This window comes from Lemur catta, chromosome 1 (assembly GCF_020740605.2).
Source record: "Lemur catta isolate mLemCat1 chromosome 1, mLemCat1.pri, whole genome shotgun sequence".
Taxonomy (NCBI): domain Eukaryota; kingdom Metazoa; phylum Chordata; class Mammalia; order Primates; family Lemuridae; genus Lemur; species Lemur catta.
The window spans coordinates 68910041-68927220 of NC_059128.1; the positions used below are offsets into that span (position 1 = coordinate 68910041).

General features: G+C 38.2%; 1 protein-coding gene across 1 annotated transcript; it reads left to right on the forward strand.

Annotated features, from left to right (window-relative positions):
• Positions 1 to 2119: 2119 nt before the first annotated feature.
• EMC7 (ER membrane protein complex subunit 7) lies at positions 2120 to 16720 on the forward strand. The gene is made up of 5 exons (XM_045527657.1): positions 2120 to 2461; positions 6857 to 6976; positions 10786 to 10924; positions 12748 to 12828; positions 16257 to 16720. The coding sequence occupies exons 1-5, from the start codon at positions 2229 to 2231 to the stop codon at positions 16407 to 16409; spliced, it is 726 nt and encodes a 241-aa protein (XP_045383613.1). The 5' UTR covers positions 2120 to 2228; the 3' UTR covers positions 16410 to 16720.
• The last annotated feature ends 460 nt before the right edge of the window (positions 16721 to 17180 follow it).

The following is a 17180-nucleotide window of genomic DNA, read 5'->3' on the forward strand; positions in this document are numbered from 1 at the left end:
TATTTGTATATTATGCTAAATAAATATATATTTCTGCCTCCTTTTTCACACAATTGGTAGCATACTATATATATTTTTTTAATGTATGCATTTGCTTGTAGATTATTGACTGTCTCTGGGAGAATACACAGAAAAAGGGCAACACTGATTGCCTCTTGAGAACTAGGTGACTGGAGGAGAGAAGTGCGTGGGAAATTTTTCTCTGCATACTCATACCTTTTGAATATTGAACCATTTGACAAAGTCCATCAGATAAAGACCACCAGGAACACAACTGTATTCAAACAAAGTTAGGTTTATTAGCTTGCTGCTCCCAGGAAGATTTTACATCAGAGACACCCAGGAAATAGGGAGGGACTTTTATAGGATTTGGGCTTCTGCTGAATGTTTGAGGAGAGTACAGGGGACACAAGGATCAGCTTTGCACTGGGTATCTCAGCAATCTTTTCAGAGGCTTAAGGAACAAAGCAGGGCTGGAGTCATTGGTAGGAAAGTGGTAATGACTGAAAAGAAGAAGACTAGTGAGTCATTCTGCTGGTGTAGTCTGGCCTTGGGAAAAAAACATTGTTTTCCGATGGCCTTGCCACTGGTCCTGTCTATGTCTATTAGGTACCTCACAGACTGATTATAATTGGCACTTATCTTTACTTTCTCAGTCCTGAACTGATTTTTACTGACACTTAAATGTGTTATCTATTCAAAAACTAAAACAGATATTAAAGTAAATAAGATGAAAATAAACCGTCTCCACAGACTTCCTGAACCAAGACTACCAGTTCCCTCACAAATAAGAGATATACTTGACAGACAAGAAAGTCAAATCCGTTTTTTTTCTTTTGAGCAGCCCTACTCTTTGCAAACATGAAATGTGAAGAAATAACCATCTTCAGAAAAAGACAAGGGGAAGTACCCCAACGCGGCAGTAGCTGATGCCACGGAGACTAGAGTATACGGGTAGCCCCGGGTGCCAACCCCCAGCCAGGCTAGAGTACTTGGCTCTTGCACCTCTTTCTTCAATTTTTGTTACTCCTTCCCGGGAAACTAACTCTAAGAGTGCACAGGGCAAAAACATGCATTGCTTTCAATAATCTTCAATAAGGATTTGTGGTAGAGCAACGTTCAGGGCCAAAAAAACCTTGGGCAAGTCACTTGCCTTTCTAGCATCAATAAAATGAAAAGACTGGAGCAGACGATCTTTGAAATCTTGGCTACAGCCCCAATGATCCACTCTGACAGCGCTCCTCCCACCCCCGCAACGCTATGGTTATGCTCACGGTAAAGCACTCAAAGTAGGAAGAATGGTGTAGTGTCAGATAAATTGTCCTCCAACTCTTTCACCAGAGGCAACCCTTAGCAGTTTATGTATTTTTCCAGGTATCGTCTATACAGAGACAGCCAGCATCCCCTTCAAATACACACACACAAACAGCCTTTTCATCTCATATGTCTTGGAGAGTCTCTAGACGTTTGTTTTTTTGTTTTTTTTTTTGAGACAGAGTCTCACTCTGTTGCCCGAGCTACAGTGAGTGCCGCGGCGTCAGCCTAGCTCACAACAACCTCAAACTCCTGGGCTTAAGCGATCCTACTGCCTCAGCCTCCCGAGTAGCTGGGACTACAGGCATGCGCCACCATGCCCGGCTAATTTTTTCTATATATATTTTTTAGTTGGCCAGAGAAATTCCTTCTATTTTTAGTAGAGACGGGGTCTCGCTCTTGCTCAGGCTGGTCTGGAACTCCTGACCTCCAGCGATCCACCCGCCTCGGCCTCCCAGAGGGCTAGGATTACAGGCGTGAGCCACCGCGCCCGGCCTCTAGACGTTTTTTAAAGGCTCTTTCGGGATTTGTTTCTCCCGGAGCCGGAGCCTCATTTACAGGCACTACTTCAGATCCTCGCCCCTCTCAGTCTCGTCATCCTTTTCTCCTTGGCCTCCGTGGCTGCCACAGCAACACGCTTCACCACTTTCACTTCGCGGACCGCCCCTTTCACCCGCACTCGACCCACGCTCTGCGCACCGCCCTCCCGGCCTCAGCGCCGGCCGTGCGGGGCAGCACTTCCGCCCCGCAAGTTGATTGGCCCAGACCTCTGCCCCTCTGGTTGGAGCTCGTGGCTCGCGCCGAATCCGGCGTGCGGTGATGACGACATCTGGCCGGCGGCGGCGGCGGCGGTGGAGGCTGGGAGACCGGGAGGGCTTCCGGGGTTGCCGGCCGGGCTGCTGAGAGCCGCTGTCATGGCTGCCGCTCTGTGGGGCTGTTTCTCCGTCCTGCTGCTGCTCCTATCAGGGGATGCGCAGAGCTCGGAGATGCCCGGGGCTGCTGCCGAGGGATCTGGAGGGAGTGGGGTCGGCATAGGAGATCGCTTCAAGATTGAGGGGCGTGCAGTTGTCCCAGGGGTGAAGCCCCAGGACTGGATCTCCGCGGCCCGAGTGCTAGTAGACGGAGAAGAGCACGTCGGCTTCCTTAAGTGAGCAATGAGGGCAGCGGGAAATCCGTTGGGATGGAGCCCGGAGGGGGATCCCACTAGAAGAGCCAATTGTCAGGGTGGGACAACGTCGCTGTCTCAGACTGAAGGGGCGGGTGCTGCTAACGGTCTGTGCCGGGAGACCTTGAGAGGCAGTCGGACGCTTTCCGCTTTCTGGTCCCCTACCTCAGAAATGAAGATGGCAGGCGCTCACCCCAGGGTCAGAGCAGTAGAGTCAGTTATTTTCAACCTCATTTTGGCCCTATATGGGGACGACCACTCCTGGACCCTGGGGATAAGAGGACACTTATTTGTCTCTTGCTGGATTGTTTCCTTTGCATCTCATCTGGTTTCCCTAGAACCTAGTCACTTTTTGCATTTATTTCAGTCTTTTGGTAACTTGATGTTGTGTAGAAAGATGCTAAACAATTGGGAATTCTCAAAGCCCAAAGGGCTTCTATTGATGACATAGACTGGGAAGCTAATGTTACTGTTTCTAAAATTAATGGGCCCTGAAGTCCCTAATCAAAGCACTTTTTTTGTTTTTTTCTTAGGGATGGGATTGTTGTTCTTTTTTACACTTCAATTCATTGAGGGATTAGCTGTAACACACTTGTCATTTATGTGAGACTAGAGTTTCTCTACATTGCTTACACGCTTTTGTCCTTTCCAGCTATTAGAGGAAATGGAATTTCTGTCTGTATTAAAAGACAGGATGAATTTGTTAGCACTAGTTTTGCAGCAGCCTGCTTTTTCAATGTTTGGTGCATGTATGATGTTTTAAATCTTTCCACCCCTGCTTGGAAAGTGGAACTGCAAACTGAAAGAAAATATTTAGGAAAGAAAGCGTTTCTTTGGTGCTTTTGTACACCAGCAAGTGGTATCTGACAATCAGACAACTCAAATGTGGACATTTAATTCTAAATCTGATTTGCAGATTTGTTCAGATCATCCAGGTGCCCTTGAATGATATTTTCAACCTCAGATTAATAAATAATGTCCCATTTACAACCAGTATTTTCATGCCATCTGTCATTAAAAATATGGCATTAGGCCATTTGTTAGAGTTTACCCTAATTAGTGATGTTTTAATGATAAAGATCTCATAAAGCTTTGGAAAATTAGCCTTAATTGACCATTTGGCCTCTTTACTCTTCTGTAGTATACAGTTCTTTGGAAAAGCATTTCTACTTTCTTTTTGAAAAGAAAGTAGAAATAATGCTTAACATTTTATTGGCTTTTTTTTCTCAGCTTTTTTTGGAATCATATGATCTATATTTTTAATAGTAAAATATATATAGTATTTTGTAACCAGCCCTTTTCACTTAATATTTGTGAACAGCTTTTGATAACATTTCCTTCCATTTGTATATAAAAAGTTTGATTCAGAATTAATATGAGGAGCTTATGGTGACAATTTTGTTGGAAGTGGGGTAATTTGTATTGTAGCTATTTTGAATAACTAGCATGTAGGCTTTTATTTATGCTTATTGGAGGTGGCTTGGGACTTGGCTAATGGAGATGAGGGAAGTTGGGGTGGAAGACATCTCATGCCATTTCTTGTTATCATCACTATGTATATAAATCACAATTTATCTAACCATTCCCCGGTTTTGGTGCACTTAGGTAGTTTTCAATTTTTTTGACATAGTAAGACTATGTGCTATACTTTCTTTGAACTTTTTATTATAGAAATTTTCAGACATACATAAAATAACCAGAATAGCTTTGTGAATCCTTAGATACTCATTGCAACCTACTGTTCTGTTTTATGTCTTCTCTGTACCTCATTTTTTTTCTGGAATATTTTTAAATGGTTCAAAGCATAATATAATTTCACTCGTAAAAGTTTTAGTATATATCTCTAAAAGATAAGAACTTAAACAAAAATCATATTAGCATTATTGATTCAATAAAATAAATAACAATGCCTGATATAATCTAATACCCAGTCTATTTTTATGTCTACCGAGTTATATAAAAAATACTTTTATATAATTGTTTTGTTTTGTTTTGTTTGAGACAGAGTCTTGCTCTGTTGCCCGGGCTAGAGTGCCGTGGCATCAGCCTTGCTCACAGCAACCTCAAACTCCTGGGCTTAAGCAATCCTTCTGCCTCAGCCTCCCGAGTAGCTGGGACTACAGGCATGTGCCACCATGCCCGGCTAATTTTTTTCTATATATGTTTTTAGCTTTCCAAATCATTTCTTTCTATTTTTAGTAGAGACAGGGTCTGGCTCTTGCTCAGGCTGGTCTCGAACTCCTGACCTCGAGCGATTCTCCTGTCTCAGCCTCCCAGAGTGCTAGGATTACAGGCGTGAGCCACCACGTCTGGTGTGTAATTGTTTTTTTACATCAGGATCCAACAAGACCTATATGTTGTGGAGTACTTTTTTTGTTTTGAGACAGAGTCTTGCTCTGTTGCCCAGGTGTCAGCCATGGTGTCAGCTTAGCTCATAGCAACCTCAAACTCCTGGGCTCAAGGGATCCTCCTGCTTCATCCTCCCAATTAGCTGAGACTACAGGCACATACCACCACAACTGGCTGATTTTTTTCTGTTTTTAATAGAGACAGAGTCTCACTCTTGCTCAGGCTGGTCTTGACCTCCTGAGCTCAAGCAATCCTCCTGCCTCAGCCTCTCAGAGTGCTAGGATTACAGGAGTGAGCCACCACACCTGGCCATGTAGAGTACATTTTTAAGGCCAAGTTTTAAAATTTTTATTATAAAATATCTGTTATCTTTCTTAAGTAAAATATTTACCTTAGGATGAAAAATATCTTTGCTTTTTCTTTAGGTATTTAGTTCTGATATTTGTGTTATGCAGTTATCAGTTGTTTTTTTTTTTCTGTACCTAGAAAAATGTTTTGAAATTGGTTCAGTCAGGGTCCCATCAAGAAACAGAAGATGCACTCAAGTTAGAATAATTTAAGGGGACGGGATGTGATGGCTCACACTTGTAATCCTAGCACTTTGGGAGGCTGAGGCAGGAGGATCACTTGAGGCCAGGAATTCGAGGCCAGCCTGAGAAACATAGCGAGGACCTGTCTGTACAAAACATTTAAGAAAAAAATAATTTAAGGAGAGTTTAATGAAAGGATTAGACAATGTAGTTGTGGTATAGGGAAACAACTAGAGTTTGTAGTACTCTGGAGCATACAATCTCAAGGCTTTTATCACAGCTTCTAAGCCTGAGAGAGCAAGGGAATAGAAGTTACTAGAACTTTGAAAGGAAGAAAAGGCTGCCTTGAGAGGAGCTGTGTCCTTTGATGCGGCCAGTCAGACGTGGCCTCTCAGTGAGAGAGCTGGGGGGAATATACTAAACTCATTTTCTACCCTTCCTCCAGTCTGCAGAGAGGGGATGGGTGGAGAGTGGATCAGGAGAACAAATGGCAGATGTCCAGTCCAGGAATAAATTAACTTGTTTACATTTCAATTCTGTTTTAGTATAATATGTACTTTGAAGTCACAGAAACACATTTTCATCTTTCTAGTAAATGTTTGGATGTGATTAGTATTAATTATTCCTTTACAAAAGAGCCTAATGATTTAAGAAGCATTCTTTTAACGTATTATTTTAATACTGGGAATTCTCTGATACAGTTGATCCCTTTAGAACCTTTTATTTTCCCGAAACAAACCTTTTTCCTTGAAATAGCAGTTTCTGATTTTCCAAACAAATTAATTTTGATCTGTGAAATTAAATTATCAGTTCTTGATAAGTTGGTTTTCTAAGTCTAGAAGGTTTAGAAGAAATCAGTAAGGAAAAGGTGGATGGTTTTAACTACATAAACATTTAAAGATTCTACGTATCCAAAAAGAAGTAATCAAAGTAAATGGGAATTATTTATAACAAATGGAACAAATGGTACTTAAATACCTTTTATTATTTGTGACAAAGAAAGAAAGCCAACAAAATTCAAATTAAAACTAGAACAAAATGCCATTTTTAATAGTAAGAAATTATTGGGGGGGATTGGCAAAATTGGAACCCTAATATTGTTTTGTTTTTTGTGTGTTTTTTTTTACACCCCCCCGGAACCCTAATATTGTGATAATAATGTATATTGATAGTTTCCCTTGAATGAAGGTTTGCCTTCAGAATAGGAACTATGTTCCTATCACTTGTCATTTTCTACCCAGAAGTAGAAGTAACTTCTATGTCAGGGTTCTCTGCTACCCTGGAGTGGTCTTGGGTATTTTCAGAACCTTTTCAGTGTAATTATGGAAGCTGAAGTGCAGGACAATTCTTGCCAGGTTTTTTGTTTGTTTTTTACTGATTGCTTTTAATGTCATTTTGAGGGGAGTTGATTTGGGAGTTAACAGATGATTTAAAACATAAGAACAGACTAAGTAAGTTGTTGATCACAAGTAACTAAATATGATTTTCATTTTTCCAGGACAGATGGGAGTTTTGTAGTTCACGATATACCTTCTGGATCTTATGTAGTAGAAGTTATATCTCCAGCTTACAGGTTTGATCCTGTCCGAGTGGATATCACTTCAAAAGGAAAAATGAGGTGAGGGCACCCAATTTAATTTTTACCAAAAGCTAGGCTACTGAATACCTTGTTATATATTCCTTTTACAATCTGTAAAGTTGAAAAGTTTTCTTATTTAAACTACAGATATTTCTTAAAATATTTTAAATATCCTTATGTTGTTTTAATCTGGACATTGATGAAATTATAAAGTTGAACTTCTTCCTGCTCTGGCTTAAATTTATTTTAAAGCTCCTAATACAATTATATAGAGAAAATGTAAGATTACTTAATACAAGAGCAAAAGCACTGTGAAAGTTATAATTGAAATGTGATTATTAAAGTTGGAAATAATTTAACTTTTCTAAATTGGAACTACTATTTGTCACCTGCTTTTCATTGGGATATTTTGATAATACCTTTTATTACCTATTTGATACTACGTTGGTCAAATTTCTAGATTTTCTGTGGTCCTTTTAAAATATTGACTGTGCGAAGGAAATTTAATAACTCTAGGGAAAACAGGTTATGAGGTGGAGTTTATGTCAAAGTGAGGATCATGATAAGATGAAAAACACATGGTTAGAGGCTGACAGAGTAGAAAAGAATTTCGGAATTTCTAAGTCAATGAACACGTGCTTTGAAATTGAGGTGAAAAGAATTTAAATTGTGGGTGTGGAATAGCAAAACCCATTTAAAGGTAGCAACAGTTGTGTAGATGTCCATAGTCGTCAGATTCAGCCTTTCATTATAATGGATCGATTTTATTTATTTATTTTTTTAGTGTCTCATGGCAGTGACACTCTCTTTGGTCTAATCTGACCAGAAAGTATATGAAGCAATTTTAAGTGGTAATGATTTCTCCTCTTTATTTGAATTATCACAGTATTACTCTATGTTGCAGTAAGAAAGTACAGGTCATGCAAAGAAAGGCAAAAACAATTTTGGGGGTGAAGGAGCTCTATTTTATGACTGACCTTTTTGGTATGTGCCAAGCATATATAGGCTAATTTGTAGAGACCCCAAGTTGAGCTAACATAATAGAGATGTGTTCAGTTAGCACCGTAATATTTACATTTGAGTTAGCGTTTACTTCTGAAATTTTTTCTTCTTTCTTTGCTTTTTGTTTGATATTGAAAGTTTTTAAAATGTAATATATAAATATGCCATAATTCAAATAGGTTAAGTCACACATGGAACTGTCTCATCTTTTATATTAGCTGCATATTAGTCCATTGATAGGTTTGTCACCATTTATATTACTAGCTCCTATTGATAATCATGTGGTGTTTTTATTCTCCTCTTTTAGCGTGTGTAGTGAACACAGACAGTTATCAAGAGAATATTCTTGATATTATCAGGAAACCAATACTACAGTGCCACTAATAAATGCATTCCTTAGAAACAGATTATTCCTCCACCCCACTTTTGAAGTTAAATTGTTGTTTTAGAATATTTTACTTTGTCCAAATTCTGATCATATTTCTTGCTTTTGGCTAGTTAGAATAAGGGCAAAACTTCAGTGGAAGGTAGTATGTCATAAATATGTTTATAAATATTTTTAATGAAATAAATGGATTATTTCAAGGTAGATGAACTTCTTTCAGTGTTCACTTTCTCATATCTTTTTAGAAACATAAAGGTTTTTAAATATATATAGGTAAAAGTCTACTATGTTAAATCTAAACATTAAAGGACTTAACATGACTTTTTATATATTTTAGAATTGCAAGCTTAGAAATAGGGGGTATGTGGATTATAATTACCATTACATATACTAGTTTTTTTATATTGAAAACAATATTGGAGGGAATGAGAATTGTTAAACAAAAGGAAATACTTGCCTACCAAAAGTATAATGTTTTATTTTTATTTATTCTTTTTGCTATGTTTGAATTTTGAATAAAGTAGTCTCAGCAAATTGAAATATTGTTTTAAATACAGATGATCCATGACTTATTATGGTTCAACTTATGATTTTTTTGACTTCATAATAGTGCAAAAGCAATATGCATTCATCAGAAACTGTACTTCAAGTACCCTTACAACCATTCTGTTTTTCACCTTCAGTATAATATTCAGTAAATTACACGAGATATTCAATACTGTATTATAAAATTGGCTTTGTGTTAGATGATTTTGCCCCAGTGTAGGCAAATGTAAGTGTTCTGGGCATGTTTAAGGTAGGTGTATTAAATGCATTTTGACTTGTTGTTTGAACTTACAATGGGTTTTTCAGGACATAAGTTAAGGAGCATCTGTACAAAGTTTTCTTTGCCTCTTTACCTTGGAAAGAGAGTTCTTCCTGCTTTAGCATGTAAGAACTGGCTGTAGCAGTAGGATTCATATTCTTACAAACATTCCTGATTGGATGCCTGAAGAGTAGTTTAAAAAAAACACAACAAGGCCCTTATCATTTTAATAATTAGGGGTGGGACAGAGTAGAGAACAAAACGGGATTCATATAAGATACTAATATTTTGATCAATATTTGTAAGTATACATGGTAAATTAGATTTGAATATATGTGGGACTTCTATTTCTGACATTTTGGCAGAATGAAAACCTTAGAAATGTTAGATAAAATATGACAGATATTTCCTTCTAAAATATATAGCTTCCCCAAAAGTAAAGGAAATCCCCAGGGATAAACTATAGCATAAACTGTTTCTCCACCTGAGGATTTTAATATTTTCTAACTGTAAGGCTTAGATTTTATTAGCTGTGTGCAGGTAGGAGGCGAGCCTTGGGCTTGCTTGGGGTCAGAATTAAACCTAAGACTTTGTTCTTCCTTTCACCCTTGGTGCTGAAATCCAAAAGGCCAGACTTGTAGTCTGACCCTGGCCTTTAGGGGGAAGAGTCTCTCCTGAAAACTGATAACCTCATTCCTACACTTATTGACATTTGGGGTATGAATTTATTACTTCCACGCTGAGCAAGTAACAAAATGATCCTGGTTATAATCTTTGGACTTTTGGCAGAGTCAAATGTGTAATGTAATATCTCCGGAAGGAGATACCCTTGGTATCTATTTACATAAATAGATTAAATCTACTTATAAAGTATCCACGAAAACTGTCTACATCAGAACATAAAAAAATTAAAATCCAGGCCGGGCGCGGTGGCTCACGCCTGTAATCCTAGCACTCTGGGAGGCTGAGGTGGGTGAATTGCTCGAGGTCAGGAGTTCGAGACCAGCGTGAGCAAGAGCGAGACCCCGTCTCGACTAAAAAAAAAAATAGAAAGAAATTATCTGGCCAACTAAAAATCTATATAGAAATAATTAGCCGGGCATGGTGGCGCATGCCTGTAGTCCCAGCTACTCGGGAGGCTGAGGCAGTAGGATCGCTTAGGCTGAGGAGTCTGAGGTTGCTGTAAGCTAGGCTGACGCCACGGCACTCATTCTAGCCTGGGCAACAAAGCGAGACTCTGTCTCAAAAAAATAAATAAATAAATAAATAAAATAAAATAAAATCCAGTATTTTTGGTATGTTTATAATAAAATAAATTCATTTCTAAAAATGATCAAAGAACATTAGAGCTAGAAGGATTCTAAAAGAACTTTCGGTATAAACAAGTTAAAGAACTTGTCTAACCCCACAGGCCTAGGTGATGACAGCTACAGCTAGAAGGTTCCAAGTCTAGTGTTCTTTCTCTTTGTTTTGATGAACATTTTAGACACACAGATAAAACTACTTTGATCAGATTTTCAAGATCAGAAGTTGCCAGAGCATTTTGGAAAAAGCTAAAGGTATATATATGGCATTGCTAATATATTATTAGCAATTCTTTTAACTAGTAATGTTTTCTATAGAATTACTGATGCTTTTCTCTTGTTGCTTTATCAGAGCAAGATATGTGAATTACATCAAAACATCAGAAGTGGTCAGACTGCCCTATCCTCTCCAAATGAAATCTTCAGGTCCACCTTCTTACTTTATTAAAAGGGAATCATGGGGCTGGACAGACTTTTTGATGAACCCAATGGTAGGTATCAGACTAAAATAAAGCATTTTACTAATCCCCAGTTTGCTTCTAGGTAGTTAAAAACTTCAAACTCCTGTGAGATAGAAAGCTGAGGTCTGATTGTTGGATGAAAAGATAATTGTGAGTAATTTACAGATTTCAGGAAAGTAATGGCTTTGGGAATACATAATGAAAAAAATATAGTGAGAATTATACTGTAGATTTGACATTGAAATGTGCAACAGAGACTGGATAAATAATTATGATGAAATGTTTTAAATTTCATATAGAATAAGAGTATTGCGGTAAGTCATACATGGAGCTATCTCATCGTACTACATGCATATTAGTCCATTGATGAATGTGCCATCATTTATTCGCCCATTGATAGCACAAGTAAGATTTTCTTTCTCTTTTTTTTAACATGTGTAGTCAACAGAGAAATTATTCTGTGGTAATTTAAGTAGTTGGTATTATGAACCCGATGTTCTATTACTAATAATAAAACACTAATAGAATATATTCTTTTTTTTTTTTTTTTTTTTTTTTTGAGACAGAGTCTCACTTTGTTGCCCAGGCTAGAGTGAGTGCCGTGGCATCAGCCTGGCTCACAGCAACCTCAGACTCCTGGGCTGAAGCGATCCTACTGCCTCAGCCTCCCGAGTAGCTGGGACTACAGGCATGAGCCACCATGCCCGGCTAATTTTTTTTTTGTATATATATTTTTAGTTGGCCAGATAATTTCTTTCTATTTTTAGTAGAGACGGGGTCTCACTCTTGCTCAGGCTGGTCTCGAACTCCTGACCTCGAGCGATCCACCCGCCTCGGCCTCCCAGAGCTAGGATTACAGGCGTGAGCCACCGCGCCCGGCCTAGAATATATTCTTTAGAAACAAATTGACTTTTTTTTTCTGTTTTTGAAAGTTGAATTATTGTCCGAGAATTGTCTAAGTTTTGAGGGTATTCCTTGCTCATAGCTATTTAGATCACGAACAGCAATATTCAGGAGCTGTACATCCATAAATTAGTACCTAGAATCTGTTATCAGAAATAAAGAGGCAGGAGGGTAGGACTGAATAGGAGAAATCAGCAATGAAACCCCGAAGCTTATTCATTCTCCATGTTCTCATTTCTGTAATTCCATGGAAGTGTATCCAGTGATAGAGGCATCTAGGTCATTTGTCAAAACTGATCTGCTAAAGTTGTTGGCTAGTACTATATTGCAGGCCAGCAGGGGTGGGGAACCTGCTGCCTTGGGGCCACATGTGGCCTTCTGGGTCCTTGAGTGCAGCCTTTTGACTGAATCCAAATTTTACAGATTTGTTCTATGAAGTTTGAATTTGGTTGAGGGGCCAAGCCTGGGGATCTGGAGGGCCACATGTGGCCTTGAGGCTGCAGGTTCCTCACCCTGAAAGGGGTAATATAATGTTTTCTCCAAGAACACAGAGTCATTTGTAAAGAGCAGCCCAGCTGGCGATCAGGATCACCAATCCCAATACCAGACTACAGATTGAAGAAAGTGAATAGATAGTTCCATTTGCAGACTATTTGTGTTAAATAAAACTGTAAACTCTGCAAAAATACAGGTGGTGGTACAAATATGAAGTGAGGTATCTATAACGTCCAAACATTGCATAGATTACATTCTGACACTCTAATACTTCACCACAGTCAGAGAGATAGCACCTTCCTATCAGAACTCATTCAGTAGAATTGAGGTGGTTTCTGCTAGCTTTATTCCATATACAACATTTGAATTTTCACTTTCAATTTCAAAGTGCAGTTTTTGTTTTACTAACTATAAAGTGGGGGAAAAAACATTTTCTGAATTTTTTTCTTCCACAGGTTATGATGATGGTTCTTCCATTACTGATATTTGTGCTTCTGCCCAAAGTGGTCAATACAAGTGATCCTGACATGAGACGGGTAAGATGATTGCCCAGATGTAGATTTCTGAACCATATTCTGAGGCCTTGTCCAGGCCATTGTGGCTGGATGGCTTGGGTCTTTTCAACTTTATCCTAGTTTCCAAGCCAAATAAATCCAGAGGTTGTATTAACACAGTATTATGTTCCTGGCATTTAATTAGTTGTTTTCACTGGACAAGATCAATTCAGTTGGGTCTGCCTGATAAAGGCCTGAATCTCTTCATATAGCTAAAACATTCTACTTAGTCCTAGCCTCTTTTATGTGCCTCACCTGTTAAAGAGTTGTAATGTATAATACTCCTGGTATACCTAATCCAAATGTTTTGCAAAATGATTGCTCCTATAAGCTATCTTTACTTTACAAAACTCTTCAGAGTACATATTCAGTTTATGTGTTCAGACACACAAAAGAAATTCAGATAGATCAAAGGCAACAAATAGAATAGTGACTTTCAAACTCTGACCCACAAAACCATGCTGGTTCTACAAAGGGGAGAGGAGTTGCTAAGTAGGATGTTTCCAATTTAATCCCACAACTTTGTTCTCTTTTGAATATTGGCTTTCATGTAAAATTTTTGGTTTTTTTTTAAACCATTGTCCATTCTTCCATCTAACAGCCATCAGCAAATATTAACCTATTCTGAATTCCAAAGTTCTCCAATGTACCGTATTTATGTATTGACATCTTATTCATTGCTGAATAAATATTTATTAATCAATTTCTAGGTTCTAGATACTGGAGATACAAAAATAAATCATAGGCCATCCCTGTTGTCAACAAGCTCATAGTCCTGTTAAATGTAGGAAATAGAATGGATTTATAAAACACTCTTCTTGCCATCAGGGAATTTTGTAGGTTTTGTTTTTTTTCTTTTAATGGGGAAATAAGATATACATAAAATAAATAAAAATTCTTGCTAAGGTAGTAGGTGATTAAGTTTTGAAGAAGATAAAGCATTTATTCTAAGCTGGAATGGCAGAAAAAGCTTCATGGAAAAGGAAAGGTTTATGATGTTTCAAAATATTTTATTGCTAAATGTTAGTATATTTGCTTCAGTGTTGATCAGAAAGTAATACATCCTACGCAGTCCTTATATCTGTTTTTTTTTTTTATTATTTCAGCATATTATGGAGGTACAAAAGTTTAGGTTATGTATATTGCCCATGCCCCCCCCAGTCAGAGCTTCAAGCGTGTCCATTCCCCAGAAAGTACACATCACACTCATTATGTAGGTATACACCCATCCCCTCTCCCCACAGTCTTTATATCTGTTAAGCCAATTAATTCTGTGTGGCACCAGTAGAAGGAAACATTAGAAATCACATTTGATTAAAAATTCATTCCTTGCAAAGTGCTTTGCCCGTAGTAAATAATATAAAAGTTATTGGTTCAAGGGCTTTAGAATGAACAGATTAAAAAATAGCATTGATGATATATTTTTGCAGGGATTCAAGACCTATTACCATATACTTTTAATTCTTGATTATTAGGCCATCTTAACATATTTGATTTATGTTTAAAATGTTTCTTTTCCTGGCCTTATTTGTAAAAGCATCTTCTCCTTTAAAACCTACGAATAGGCTGGGCATGGTGGCTCACACTTGTAATCCTAGCACTTTGGGAGGCCGAGGCAGGAGGATCACTTGACCCCAGGAGTTTCAGACCAGCCTAGGCAGCATAGTGAGACCCCATCTCTACAAAAAAAAAAACTTTTTTTTTTGAGACAGAGTCCTGTTTTGTTGCCCCAGCTTAGAGTACAGTGGCGTCATCATAGCTCACTGCAACCTCAACTCCTGGGCTGAACTGATCCTCTTGCCTCAGGCTCCTGATAGTTGGGATGACAGGCCAGCACCCGGCTAATTTTTTCTATTTTTAGTAGGGACGACATCTCACTCTGTTTTTTTTTTTTAAAGTGTTACATTAAGAGTCTTTTTTTTTTTTTTTTTTTGAGGCAGAGTCTCGCTCCGTTGCTCGGGCTAGAGTGCCGTGGCGTCAGCCTATCTCATAGCAACCTCAAACTCCTGAGCTCAACCAATCCTTCTGCCTCAGCCTCCTGAGTAGCTGGGATTGTAGGCATGCACCACCATGCCTGGCTAATTTTTTCTATATATTTTTAGTTGTCCAGCTAATTTCTTTCTATTTTTTTTTTTTTTTAGCAGAGACGGGGTCTCACTCTTGCTCAGGCTGGTCTTGAACTCCTGACCTAGAGCGATTCTCCCACCTCAGCCTCCCACAGTGCTAGGATTACAGGCATGAGCCACCACGCCAGGCTGACATCTCACTCTTGATCAGGTTGTTCTTGAACTCCTGACCTCAAGCAAATCCTCCTGCCTTGACCTCCCAAGGTGTTAAGATTACAGGAGTGAGCCACCTTGCCCAGCCTCTACAAAAAAATTTTTAAAAATTAGCTGGGCATGGTGATGAGTGCTTGTCATCCTAGCTACTTGGGAGGCTGAGGTGGGAGGATTGCTTGAGCCCAGGAGTTCGAGGTTGCAGTGAGCTGTGATCGCACCATTGCACTTCAGCCTGAGCTATAGAGCAAGAACCTGTCTCTAAAACAAACAAAAAGCCTATGTATAAATTCTGCCTTCGGGGAAACCCTAATAGAATTCAATTTGAAATGGAAGAGAATATAGTATTTGCTATTTTTTCATGTGTAAACTAAAATCAATTTTAAGTACACTTTTGGAATGTCACAAAATTTAAATGAAGCAGACGTTACACTATCATTACATTGATGTTGAACTGTGCTTTATAGACTGTTGGCTCAATAAGGGAGAGGACAAAAACTCTAAATAAAAAGTGCCAAATCCTATCCTGTCCTGCTGGTCACTTGTTTATGACATTTGTGTTACTTGCTTTAGATGCTATAATTGAAGTTACCCAAGCTATACGGTATTCATAGATTTACTACTAAGAGTTAGGATTCAAATCTTGGAAATATAGCAGTTATCTTCTAAATTTTCCTGATATCTTGATATGTAGTTAAAGATTGATATTCTGATATATGCTTTCTAAATAAAGCATGAGCTTAAAAAAATGTTCATTAAAATAAAAGAAAGAATTTTAATCAGAAAACACAAAATAAGATAGCAGGAATATGACCAAATATATCTATTATCAGAAAAAAAAAGTTCTCTATAAAACACAAGCCAAATTAAACGCTAGGCAATCACTCATTGGGCATTTACTAAGAATCAAAATATTCAGTGGTATAAGGGAGATATGGGACATAGTTACTAATGATGTGTAGGTAAAGTACATCAGGATGATATTGAGGACAATATAGCATCATTGCTCAGAATCAGAACCTTTCACTTGTTCTACGCCTCTACTTCTTCCTTAATAGGAAGTATTAGGAGTTAAAGGACTCGAAGGAATCACTCATATCAGTGCCTTTATCATTGTGCTTTGTCTCCCTACAGGAGATGGAGCAATCAATGAATATGCTGAATTCCAACCATGAATTGCCTGATGTTTCTGAGTTCATGACAAGACTCTTCTCTTCAAAATCATCTGGCAAATCTAGCAGCGGCAGCAGTAAAACAGGCAAAAGCGGGGCTGGCAAAAGGAGGTAGTCAGATGGTCCAGAGCTGGCATTTGCACAAAGATGGCAACACTGGGTGGCATCCAATTCTTGAGGAAAAACCATGTGAAGCAACTACTGTAAACTTGAGTCATCCTGAAAGTTGATCTCTTACAACTCTTGTATATGTTAACTTTTTAGCACATGTTTTGTACTTGGCAAACAAGAAGACCCAGCTTTCATCTTTTGTCTGTATGAGGTCAATATTGATGTCACTGAATTAATTACAGTGTCCTATAGAAAATGACATTAATAAATTATATTAAGTACTATACATTATATTAAAATAAGTCTTAATCCAGAGATCAAATTGTCTTGTCATTTTTTTTACTTATCTCTTTCTTTCCTGACAGTTTTCTTCTGTCTTTCATTATCTGAGGCTTGAAATTGACTTTTCCTGTTTAAAAAGAAGTGGTTGCTATTCTTAGAATAGCATGCACCATGGTTTTTTGTGTGGCCATACCTTTCAAAATTTCTCAGCCCTGCCCTGCCATTTAACATTCCCTGATATTTGAGGTGGAGCCATATGTTCCTGATCTAGTTTTAATTTTTTATTATTACAGTTAGTTTCATAGAGTATAGATACATGAATCAGAATAGATCCTATCATCTTTTTAATTCTCATTACCATCTATAGTATTATTTTATAGTTTTTGCATACCAGCTATGTGCTGTGAACCATGGTAGAACACAGATATTGATAATATCCAAGTGCATGTCCTCAATAGAGCTTATTATGTAGGGAGAAAGGACAGATAACAGA

Bases quoted from the DNA above. Each gene is read 5' to 3' on its own strand.
- EMC7 (XM_045527657.1), top strand. From the start codon at position 2,229: ATGGCTGCCGCTCTGTGGGGCTGTTTCTCCGTCCTGCTGCTGCTCCTA. The intron at 6,977-10,785 runs GTGAGGGCACCC...TTGCTTTATCAG, and splicing joins ACTTCAAAAGGAAAAATGAG to AGCAAGATATGTGAATTACA. The intron at 12,829-16,256 runs GTAAGATGATTG...GTCTCCCTACAG, and splicing joins GTGATCCTGACATGAGACGG to GAGATGGAGCAATCAATGAA.